Source organism: Pholis gunnellus (assembly GCF_910591455.1).
Source record: "Pholis gunnellus genome assembly, chromosome: 4".
Classification (NCBI taxonomy): Eukaryota; Metazoa; Chordata; class Actinopteri; order Perciformes; family Pholidae; genus Pholis; species Pholis gunnellus.
The window spans coordinates 24,576,582-24,588,943 of record NC_136530.1 but is presented as its reverse complement, the minus strand read 5'-3'; the positions used below and the strand labels follow the sequence as shown (position 1 = coordinate 24,588,943).

Below are 12,362 nucleotides of genomic sequence, written 5' to 3'. Positions count from 1 at the left end.
ACAGCATAGTTTTTAAAACATCAACATCACATTTTCATGCACATCCCGACCTGATGCCCGTTGCAGCTTTCAGATAGAAAAAAAAGAAAAAGTATCTATGTAGTATGTTATCTGCGCATAGAAAACGGTGCCTTGAACAAGGGGTCGTGTTTACTGCGTTTAGAAAGCGGAGTCAACTGGAATGACCCACTGCTGTGGTATTCACTACTTGAATACAACTCCAAAATGTTGGAGCCAATGGAGGTTACCTTTCTGCTGCTTTCTTTAGAAAGGATTTGTGAAATGCAGCATCATTAAGCATTTTGGAAAACAAAACAGGGCAATGTCTGTTTTATTATCAGTCCCCTAGCAACAGTGTTCTCACAACCTAAAGTTGAAAAATAATTGCTGAAAACATGTGAAAGGACTGAACTCTATAGTACTGAACTGCGCAGTTAGACCGTTGAGTTTTCACTATTTCTGTGTCTACATTAAAGGTACCCTGTCGAGTGTATTACCACGAGCAGCTCTATGTTTGGAAGAGCTTTGTTCGCTCTCGTGCGTGCACATCAGGATGCACGAGAGGTGATCTCTCTCTCTGGTCTACATGCGCCAAGAAACACATCAATGTGCCAGTGAAGGCAGAACTGTAAACAAGGCCGGTTTCAAAATGTCCAAATTGTTTGCAAATGTTTCATCAATACGGAAAACAAGTCCACACATTTGTCAGGCCTCAGGGAGAGACACCAGCGCTTTAGTGGGTTACACTGACTGGAAGCAGACCCTTTGTTTGCTTACAAAGTGTTCCTTTAAAATCACTTGAACTTCAAGCAGAACACACACACACACACACACGACATGTGACCTCAGCAGTTCAGTTTGAAGGCAGCTGAAGTTCTGTGGCCTGCTTCTGTATTCAATAAACACACAGAGAGTAAACACCAAGTTCTTTGTTTCTGTTTACCAAGAACTTGGACAGAGTGGGCTGATATGCGCTGCTCTTCAATAACATGTAGTATCAATTCGGAGAGATTTGCTTTACTCAGCAGTTCACTTTAGGCGAAAAATGATCGGGAGAGACTTAATTATTATGAGCACAGTGCAAAGCCTGTTATTTGTGCTTCTTTGTATAATCTTGTTTTATTAAATGGCATGAGCTGAAAAAACAATTGTTGGCGAAGGCAGAGGAGTTCACAGGTGTAATTGGCGTACTCATACTTAGATACAGAGTGGGTGTACTTTTTCAAAAGAGTGACTCATTTTGTTTTGAATTGCGCTGTGAAGACAATATCGCTGTCTGAGAAACTGCATGGACTGATGGTATAGCTGTATTTTCAGGTTCATTACTTGTACCTTTCACCAATATGGCATGCACACACACACACACACACGCTTATTTAAGTGGTGGCATTTTTCTGAAAGCTCCATTTAACATTAACTTGGCAGAAATTGCTCCCACAGAAATAGAAATCATGGTTTTGTCCTTTAAACACGGTGGCACTTGAATAGCAACTAAACAAATGTGTTGAGGTGCACACTGGGGGAATTTAAGGCTGCTTTTTCTGATGTCGTGTTAACGCTTTATGGTTCCGTAAAAATAGACAGCAGCTATGAGGAATTCTAAAGAAGTATTAATTTATTTTTCTTGTAGCCAGAGGGAAATTCTGTAGATAAGACTGAAGAGGAAAACGCACAAAAACATGTGGAAGAGCTGTGATTGTAATAGTTTGATTGAGGCTGTGAAAGAAATCAAAATGACTGTAAGAAATGTAAGAAAAAGATACAGAATGTGTGCGATATCAATAACTTATCTGCACCAATTTCCTGTTTGTCTATCAGTGTGTGTGTGTCAATACATAGTTGAGAATAACCATTTTGTTTGTTTGGTGTAAAAGAGTGCAATTTGTGCAATTTGTTTCACGTTGCATCGACACAGAGAAAAGATCACAGGGCTGCAGATAACATGTTTTCATCTCGTCGGAGCCGTGGGCTCTCACTTTGTAGTTACACATGGTAACGCTGCACCCTGCAGAGGATCCTGTCTGGTAATCGACACTCAGTCAGCTCGCTTTTTTTTAAGAGCTGCTCATAGTTCATAGAGCGGAGGGCAGCTGGGGTCAATGAGCTGAGGAGGAGGCACCATGTGTGATGTGTACACAGCAAGTGTTCACACCTGATCGTCTTTCCAGGCATGAACATAAGCGCCTCTTGAGCAAGTGAGAGAACAGCTCCTTTTACTGTAATGTTCCCGACGCCACAGATTAAAGACCATGTGAGAGTGTTACGAGAGGTTGACTTTCCACATAGAAAAACAAAACCAAGAAGTTACTCTCAATCAATCCTTTTGGAGTCCCCCAAGGGGCTGTCCTGGGACCGCTTTCATTCCCCATTAACATGCAACTTCTGGGGCATATCTTCCACAGACATACAGTAATATTGACCTCTGTTGATACACGGATGATACACAACTGTGTGCCCCACTATAGCCTAGTACTACCTCCTGTGCCTTGCCTTACAGACAGGATGTCTAAAAATGTCCTGCACTTGAATGGCTCCAAATGAGAGATCCATATAATTGCCCATTCTGGTCCCAGTACTAGAATTATTAAGTCTCATGTCTAGTCTGTGTTTTTTGGTGCTCCGGTGGATAAATTGGTGCCGTCTAGTTTTATGGTTCCAGTCAATTGAGTATTTAAAAAAAAAGAAAAAGGGTTTACTTTTAAATTCCCATTGAAAAATAAGTTATGTATGTCATGTATCACCTATTGAAAGTGAATTATTGAGCGGTGTACAGCAACAAGAGGCATTTAAATCAAATCGTTGGAATCTGATTTGAACACTAAAAAGTAGGCCAGCTTGCAATACAGCGCGATACGGAGCTACAGAGGACTGTACTAACTGACTCACTTTTGTTTGTTTTTTAAACTAACTTTAACTCTAACTATCATTTTTACTTTAAGTGTAGCTTTTTTTAATTGCTCTCATTTTATCATTTTAACTCATTTTACATTATATCTTTCTAATTCCTTGTTTTACTGTAACGCTCTTGCTATATAAATGGTTTGGTTGATCTGCACACAAATTAAGAGATGGCACATGTTGGTAAAAAAAAGATTGCAAAAAAAACAGGAATCTACCATTTAAATACAGAATAGTCTTTCCTAATATGACTAACTATATTAATATATTAATCAGATATGTGTGTTCATATGTTCTTGCCTTCTTCTCTACAATCATCGTTTAGCGACACCATGCGATGTCACAAAAACGGTCTTTTGGACACATCCTGATGGCACCATATGCAAATGCTTGTGTGCAGGTCAAAGGCAAAGTGGCCAGCACTGGAAGGCAGAGAAATGTCAGATATTTAAACATGTTTGACAGTTGAAACCATCAGTGACCTTCCAGGGGGCTTTAACTGGCTGCGGGGATTGAGCGGTTCAAAAATAATCCTCCCCTGTCAAACGTCACTCAAGCTCAGCAATAACACAAGTCATCATCCAGCTTAGCTTTCCTCCAATTTTTGGGGGTAGACGGAGAGACTCGTGGAAATTGGTATGTTAACCGGCAGCCATGAAATCGGTTAATTTTTTGGACTACAATAGAGATCAAACCCTGTTGGATTTGGGTAATTAAGCGTCCTTGGAGCCTGTTGATGTGAGAAGCTGTTCCTACACCTTCACTTTCCGTGTTGAGTAAGGACACGTTGGGGGGATTGGGTGCTGGGTGGAAGGGGGTGAGGTGGGGGGGGCAGAGCTGGCACGCTAATCAGGACGAGACTAGATCACAGAATCTCATCCAAGGACTTCATCTTGGACTTCTAATGATGCTGACCTTCTATGAATACCCTCAATTATGTGGGATGATCTCTTGAATAAAGTCCTCAATCAAAGTCACAGACCTCCTACAGAGAAAGTCTCGGGTATTACATAAAATCAACATTAACTGGAGATGGACAAATATGTAAATAGCTCCTTTAATTGACTACGTTTTGGTTGATTCACACAAGCGATTAAAAGAGGCACAAGCCACTTCTTTTAAGTAGATTTAACACCATTTGTAAGAGGTTAGGAACATGCCACGACATCGGGTCAGGCACGGTGACGATCATAAAGGCAAAGTTGACAGATTTTGGCTTTCAGTCTAATCTTGCTTTTATAGTGTCTGGTTTATTTTGGCTTTACAGAGCTGCTATACTGAGACAAATAAACAAAAAGACAGATTGGAGCGAAGGTTTGGGTATAAAAGTTCTAGGGGAGGGTCGGGTCAGAGTCATTTAAAGCACATCATCGTGTGCATATGGGGCATTAAGTTTCCCCGATATGTTTCAAAGCCTTCAAATGAAGCATGGGGGGGGGGGGGCATTATCCTGCTACAGCATATCCTTGGGAAAGAAAGACAAATATATATATATATATATACACACGTATATATACATAGCTCACACGCTATATCTGTAAAATTAGTGATTTCCTTTTATCTGAAATCAAAGCGATGCTCACAAATCTATTAAACGCCACCTTTTGTTTCTTTAATAATGCATCATACTGGGACCAAAGCGAGCTTTTCAAGCAAAATGTAGACTTTTGTTCTGAACAAATATAATTAGACTTATTTTTAAGATACTCTCTGCGATGTTGAAGCTAATTTGTATTTAGTAAAGTACAGTCCTTGATGAGCTATTCCCAGAGGCCGGGAGGCCCAGTTTGTATTTTGAACCAGCATAAAATCCTTGAATTAAAGAAAACTCAAGGGCCTTGCACTTTCCAGAGATTGTCGACAGCTGGATGTATTGAGATTAGAATAGCTGTCTCTGTGGCATACACTACTGTTCTAAGGGATGACAGTATTTAGTCATTCTTCTCAGTCATGTACAGCTCTATAAAAAGCTCAGACATCTTGCGATGCTTTTGAAGGCTTGAGGCCAGGCCTAAGACGGTCGCTCTCGCCAAGATGAAATGTATCGTTTTTAACCGTATTATGAATATGTCTTTTTGTGTTTGCGTGTATATAATTCCAAGTACGTTTAATGGTACGTTTTGACAATGGACTCTAAAAATAATAAGAAAAAACCTTTAAAAATGATAAAACACACACATTACCGTGTCCTCGATACCAGACAGAGGTAGACAGAAGCAGGCCTCTCACTTCTAGCCAGCGGCTCCATCAGCTGTCACAGGCAGCTTTGATCAGCTGAAGCTAATGAAGCTAACGAAGCTGATGTTAGCGCCACGAGTCATTTGAAAACTAAACTAAATCCTGTTTTTTAAAACAAGAAGGGCTCTTGAACGTGTACTTGAGGACCAAATACATAATATCGTGCTGAAAGACTGCAGCTGCATGTCCTGAGCTAAAAGGTCTTCATCCTCCACCAGCTGATGATCCGTGTAGAAGGCGTAGAAATAAGGAACGGTTTCATCCATTCATCTACTTTTGCTGCTCTGATTTGTTTTTGGTCCTAGCTACGGTTGCTAAGCTATGACGGGACAATTGGGGGAGGAGTTTAACAAAAGGTCAATTGTTTTGACTTTTAAGATCATTTCATCTCATAAAAGACGTATGGGGCTGACACCATTCCTCGACAAACTCGATAACTAAAAATCATTGCTGCACATTGTATCCATCGAATACATAATTACAACTACTAATGCTAAGATGTTATTTTATTCAAAGCAAGTATTTAATTTAAATACAATCATTCAACTAATAATTGAACTGCATGTTTCTATGCAAATAACTACTATAGATGACAATAAAAAGGTAAAAGAAACATTTAGAATAATTGACTGTTTATTGGACTTTGGGACGGTTGTGAACATTTCTCGGGGACGGTTCTGGGACGGCGGATTAAAATTAAAAAAAACTTAGTCTGGATCCTTGAAAACCAGAATGCAATATGACACTGAAACACAGTGAATTACTTTGGTTTTGATGGATAATATTATTGTATGTAATTTAATTATTACACAATTAATCAGTGGCAGAATGGGTAGAATATTGAATTATTAAAATCATTGATAGCTGCAGCCCTACACACACATAGTAGTTATAACTACACAGTAGCATGCATGCATGCACACACACACACACACACACACACACACACACACACACACACACACACACACACACACACACACACACACACACACACACACACACACACACACACACACACACACACACACACACACACACGGTGTATATATACAAATTTCATCTTTACACAATTAAATGAAAAAAGAAATTAACTTTAAAGTATTGAGCTTAGATTTACAATGCACAGCGGGTGGATATACACAGCACACATGAATACGAGCTGCTGTTTATGAGACAAATGAAATCAGATGGTGTAAACCCCCAACGGAGAAGATCTTTAAAAAATTCATAAAGGTTAAAACAACTGTTTATTCTGCGCATTTCAATGGAAGATGGCAAGCAGCTCAAAACAGCTCCCTGTTGAATTGCCATCTGATGCTGCAGATATGTATGCGTACTGTGCACGTAAACACACTCAAACCACACACACACACACTTCTACTTTATCAAATAGCATACAACATGACTGAAAAGATGCCATGAAGAAAAAGAACCGATGGTAAATGACTTTCTTAAGCATACTGTGACCCCCCCGGCTCAAGAGATGAGGGTCAACACTTCGTCAACAGGTGGATTGATGAAGTGATTTCAGTCATGCAGATATCGTGATGGCGAAAACCAAAGCTTTGTATTTACCTTATGGTCCTACATCGTCAAACCCTCAACTATTCTCGTAGATATTGAGTAGCGACTAAAAGAACGGAGGAGTTTTGGATACGAGTGGTGGCCCAAGTTAGTTTTCCTCCCATGGTGTCTGGGTGCTGGGCTCAGTCTTTTTGAGATAGAGGAGCTCAAATATCCCAAAGAGGTTTGAGGACAGACTGCTACGCTTTCGTTTTGACAAGAGCAGGTTGAGGTGGTTCGAGCAACCAATCAGGAAGCTTCGCAAATCCCTCCCTGTGGAGGTATTCCAGGGATATCTAATTGGGAAGAAGCCCCGGGGCAAACCTAGAACACGCTGGAGGGATTAAATATCCCAGCTGCCCTGTGAACGCCTGGGGATTCTCCAGTAGGAGCTGGGAGATGTGGCTGGGGAAACGGATGTCCTGGCTTGTCTGCTTAGCCCAGTGCCACCATTCCAGAGTATGAAAGGTGGAAAAAAATATATGAAAATGGTAGATGGAAGGATGGATGGCTAAAAGGGTGGACTAATTGTGGCCTCATCCACTACTGTAGTAATATTGTTTTATTATCACAAATATATTTGTTTTTTCTAGCTATGTTAAAAAAATGCTGGCAACTGATGGAGTAAATTGTATGTGTGATGAAAACCATTCTTACCTTTGGCGGAATAGCTGGTCCAGCAGTGTAAGGAACCAGGCTTGGTGGTACATCTGTGATGTAGGTCTTTCTGGGGCCTGGAGGCTGGTATGCCAGGACGGGGGCCGGCTCAGGTCTCCTGGGAATTAAGCCGCCTACTTGGGGTACTCCTGGATGGTGTTCTTGGTATCCGACCGGAGCCATCTGGGAAAAGCCGGGCTGTGGTGGTCCATAGGCAAAGTCGGGTCCTTTGGGCTGGGCAGGCATGTACTGCACCTGTGCAGGGCTGCGAATGGGCTGCTGGCCAAAGTGGTGGCCAATTGGGGCTTGATGCTGGGGGCCGGGCTGGGCCGATCTCACCTGGACGTTGAAGGTTGGCTGGCTCGGGGTTGAGGCTGTAGCGTAGGAGGCTGGTACAGGCTGAGGAGCGGCGTGGCTTTGAGCCTTGGCCACAGGGCTGGCAGGAGAAGGGGGGATGGACGAGACCCCCCCGGGTGCCTGAGGTTTGGGCGTAGACTTCTTCGTGGCAGTCAGAGGCGGCTGGGTTGGGATGACCATGCGCTTGTAACCGGTCACTGGAGCGCTGGGGGTGGAGGCTGCCGAGGATACGGAGTTCTGAAAAACAGCAGAAAGTTTGCCTCTGGTTAAAACAAACAACTGCTAAATGAAAAACTCATTGCACTGTATGGGCTGGAAATGGACATCGAAGGAAACCGAATCAAAGAACAATACATTTACAGTCCAAAGGTTTGACATTGTTCAATGTCTTATGTTAGCATGCTAACATTTATCAGCAATAAATACAAAGTACAGCTGAGGCTGATGGGAATGTCGTTAGCTTTGCAGGTATTTGGTGATAAACCAAAGTATTGGACATCTTGACATTTTGAGCTGATGACGGCCCTACTCACCAAAGTTATTGTGTGTGTGTGTGTGTGTGTGTGTGTGTGTGTGTGTGTGTGTGTGTTGCTAAATTCATGGCAATCTGTCCAAACGTTATTGAGACATTTCACTTAAAAGCACAACCTCATGGTAGAGCTAGATGAAAAGTCAGGGGATCGCCAAAGTCAATAGGGTTCATCCTCTGGGGAGCATGGAAAGGTGCAAAAACTTTTGGGGAAATTTATCAAATGAGAGTTGAGATATTTCAGTCTGGAACTAAGTTGTGAACTGACAGACAGACCCACATTGTCCCCCCCGCTAGCATTGCAAAAAAAACAACAACAAAAAAGCCTGTAACAGGACATTGTATTCAACAGCCATCTACCGATACTGTGGTTTACGCTCAAATGATTATCCACCCTGCCTCCTTGGAGTCAATTACAAGGCTACCTCGACAGCAGAGGCTCCACACCATCCGCTGCCACCTATAATCTATGGCTAATAAAGCAGGACGGGAAGGGGGATAAATTGTTTGGCACAGGATGCCATGACAGCAGACTGGCAACGGCACACAACACTTGTGCTGACTCCAGCTCCTTGGACGGGACAGATGTTAAATCACAGAGATCTGCGGCGCTGGTGTTCCTGGGAAGAGGTGGCCGTAAAGCAGCAAAACACAAGCCACTGCAGGGATTCTCGCCATGGCGTTTTGATCTAACGTCTGGTCGGTTACATCGCGCGGCACGGGCCCAAACCATAACAGCACATAGCCGATGAACTCACAGAGTAGCAGCATCTCACTGGGATGTCAGAGGCGTCCGCCCCGAGTGTCTGTCATGTAAGTAATAATTGTTTTTCACTACCACTACATATCGGTGTCAGACGTTCAGCCAGTCTAAAAAGGGTCTGTCATTAACCTTGGATGGCCTTATTAGGTTATTGCCTGAAGCCAAAAATCTGAGTCAATTACTAAACTTGCAGCACGAGGGGAACCAAAATGAACACTAGTAGTTTTTAGACCCTTTGCAGTTCAGTTTGATGAGATGTCTTCTAAATTGGGGCAGAGCAACAATTCCAAATCGATTTCCCTTAAAAGTTGATCAAAGCCTGCTGCGCAGCAATGCCCCAAATAGCTGTGTTTTGCTGCGCTGCTACATGCTGCTGTAATCCCTCGCTCAAATTGAATAAGGCACACACTCGCGTTGTAATTCCATCAGTGAAAAAGTAGCCTGTAAAAATGTGCATCCTGATAATGTGTCGCGACACAAATAATTCCACGGTTTTTTTGGGGGGGGGGGGGGGGGGGGGGGGGGGTAAACAAGGTGCATGCATCAACTTGGTCTAAATCCCATCTAATCGAAGTCAGAGGGGAGCCCCTAAGGAACCATTAAAAAAGCTCCAGAAAATATGTTCTGCTCTCACTCCGATCCCTGCCTCAGTGATTAGTGCTGATGTTTATTTCAAAAGTGTGTCTGTCTGCATATGTATGGGGGGGGGGAGACAATTCTCCACTATGCCCTTTAGGAAGTGAAATTACTTAATTTAAATGTTTCATGGGTTTTAAATACTCTAGATTATTAATTTATCTGTAAGGCCTTAGAACCTACAGTAGCATTTAGTCAGAGCAGAGCGCTGGAAATGCAAATCGGCCCCCTCCAAATAATTACACGGTCATGGTACGTTTTCCACAAATTACATTAAGAGAATGGATTCACGCCTTTCTGAGGGCGATGGAACTTATCAAACGCATAGGACCTGAACAAAAATGTCTGTTATTAACTAAGTTATCATTTTAGTTTGACCCTACGGTGTTAATGAGTGGTCTGAGAGGACATGATTGACAGGTAGCACGTGGATAATATGTAATGATGTGATACTTTCTCTTGCAGTAAATTGCTCCTAATATGGATGGATGTATTATAGCAGCATGATGCTTCCACTATGACAAAACATATTTTGCTCAGACTTTTTCCTCCTATAGAACAAGATATTTTTTCATGAGGACCTATTTTCTTGTTATTTCTACATCATTTTTTAAAGAAACTTTTCTTGATATAAATCCACATCATTTGTTATATCACCATCTCGCTATTACATAGTCGTCATTACATTAATGTACGTCATTAAAACAATAAACGTTTTAAAGACAGTAGAATATTTGCTCACTTTCTTGTTATGTGATTTTTTATTGTTTTTTATTTCATCATATAATAATATATAATATATAGATATTTTTCATGTCATTAGGACACATTTTCTGGTAATTACTACAAAACAAATAACGCATTTTACTTTTCCTTCAGTTGTAAATCGTTTTATTTTGTTGAATCACAAAACCTCCTTATAAAACACAATCATCGTTACATTAACGTATCTCAATACATCAAGAACAGTTTCTTGTCATAACAAGAAACCTCCATATGTGTTTCCATAATATAGAGCACAGTGCGGAAAATGCCCATTATGAAAGATGAAATATGATCAAATTGCAGTTAAATGAAGTAAACTGCAATTTTAATAATAAATAACTCATCTTGATAGTTTTACAATTTGCAGCGCCAATTTAGTAAAACGATAATAATCAGCGCAATAAGATTCCACTGAGGGACGATAAACGATACAATAGAATTATTACAGATTATACATTCTAAATGGTCCTTTTGTATGATCCAACACAGTTTTGAAATCCACAAGTCCGACCTTATATACAGCATCATACTGTGCCCCCCCCCCCCCCCATATACACAAACACAGCACAGTTTTTAAAAAGTTTTCCCCAACGCCTTCAGGAAAGTTAACCCTCACCCCACACTGTAATTCAGACTGACTTTGCAAACAACTTAAGTGTGAAATTTCACAGAGGCTCTCAAGAAAGCCTTTTGACACATTAAAAAAGATTAGGAGAGACTATACAAGCCTTAGGGGGCTGAGTGAAACTGTTAACTTTGCATTTCAAACCACAAGGGTAGGAGGAGGAGGAGCGGGGGGGATTTTTCTTTTTTTTTGTTAAAGCAAGCTTGGGGAAAACCCCTAAAGAGGGAGAAGTTCTGCATCTTTTCAGACTCATCTAAGACCTTGGATATATTTTCCCTCAACTTTCTGCTGCTCCTCGTTCACACAGAAGCGTCCGTCTGTTGCAGCACTCGCACTATGACCACGGAAGAATTCCCAGTCACCGCCGAGGCGTTCGCTAATCTCCCCTCCACTTCCAGTCATCTCGTCTCCGCACAATAGTTGAACAATCCGCCAGCCTCAATGCAGACACGCAAATTGAGGGTATCAATTTCCTCCTCCTAAAAATAGTTCAAGATAAGGCACATTAAATATGATTAAACAATGTCTCTGTGGAACACGGCGAGACCTCTAGCTGTTTGGAACTATCTCTCCGTTTGCAGATAAACGTGTGTTCTACACATACTGGGAACTCTTTCGCTCTGCCTATCTTATATCTGCATATCGGGCTCTTTTTTTCTTTTGCTCCTTCAAGTGATAGTTACATGACAACCCTCGCCTTTCACAAGTGAATATTCAAACACATTTTTTCACCCACGCCATACACATTAGAATGCATGAGCCTTGTGTCACATTTGTCTTGAACTACTGCAACTGTGACTGCTGGTGTTACTGCTGGTTACTATATCAAACAGTGGTCACGTTCAGTCTTTTACTTTTGGTTTCAAACGCATTCTTTATAGTAAACGAAGCAACTACTCACAATAATATCAACAACAACAAGTGTCCCAGTTGATCCCTTCTTGTGAAGATACAGAAACAGCTCTGCTGCTGCGATCTGTAGCTGCCTTTCCAGCCACCGATTTTTATGCAATTTGAGAGAGTTAGAAAAATCTAAAAGTTTTACAATATTCTCTTATGCTTGGCTCAGGTGGAAAAGCTGGCGCATTGATTAAAAATAATATTGCAACGGGCAACATTCCTTAGTCCGGGTGCGTCTGGTCTAACCTGGATGTGACTTGAGTTGTTTCTTTGGATCCGTTACTTTCAAATCTGCAAACGTGAAAATGTTCACAAAAGTACATCCTAGACTTTACACACGAGAGTCGGCCTGTAACAGAATGTGAAATCAAACACTATCTGAGGATGTGAGAACAGTTTGGATTCAGGATTACTGGCACCGCTGTGGA

General features: G+C 41.5%; 1 protein-coding gene across 1 annotated transcript in view; it reads right to left on the bottom strand.

The window, feature by feature from the left end:
• The window catches only part of lpp (LIM domain containing preferred translocation partner in lipoma), a 141,789-nt gene that overhangs the window by 45,310 nt on the left and 84,117 nt on the right, over positions 1–12,362 (bottom strand). Inside the window, exon 7 of the mRNA XM_079157984.1 lies at positions 7,360–7,953. Within this exon, the coding sequence (XP_079014110.1) occupies positions 7,360–7,953 (594 nt within the window). The remainder of the gene's footprint in view (positions 1–7,359; positions 7,954–12,362) is intronic.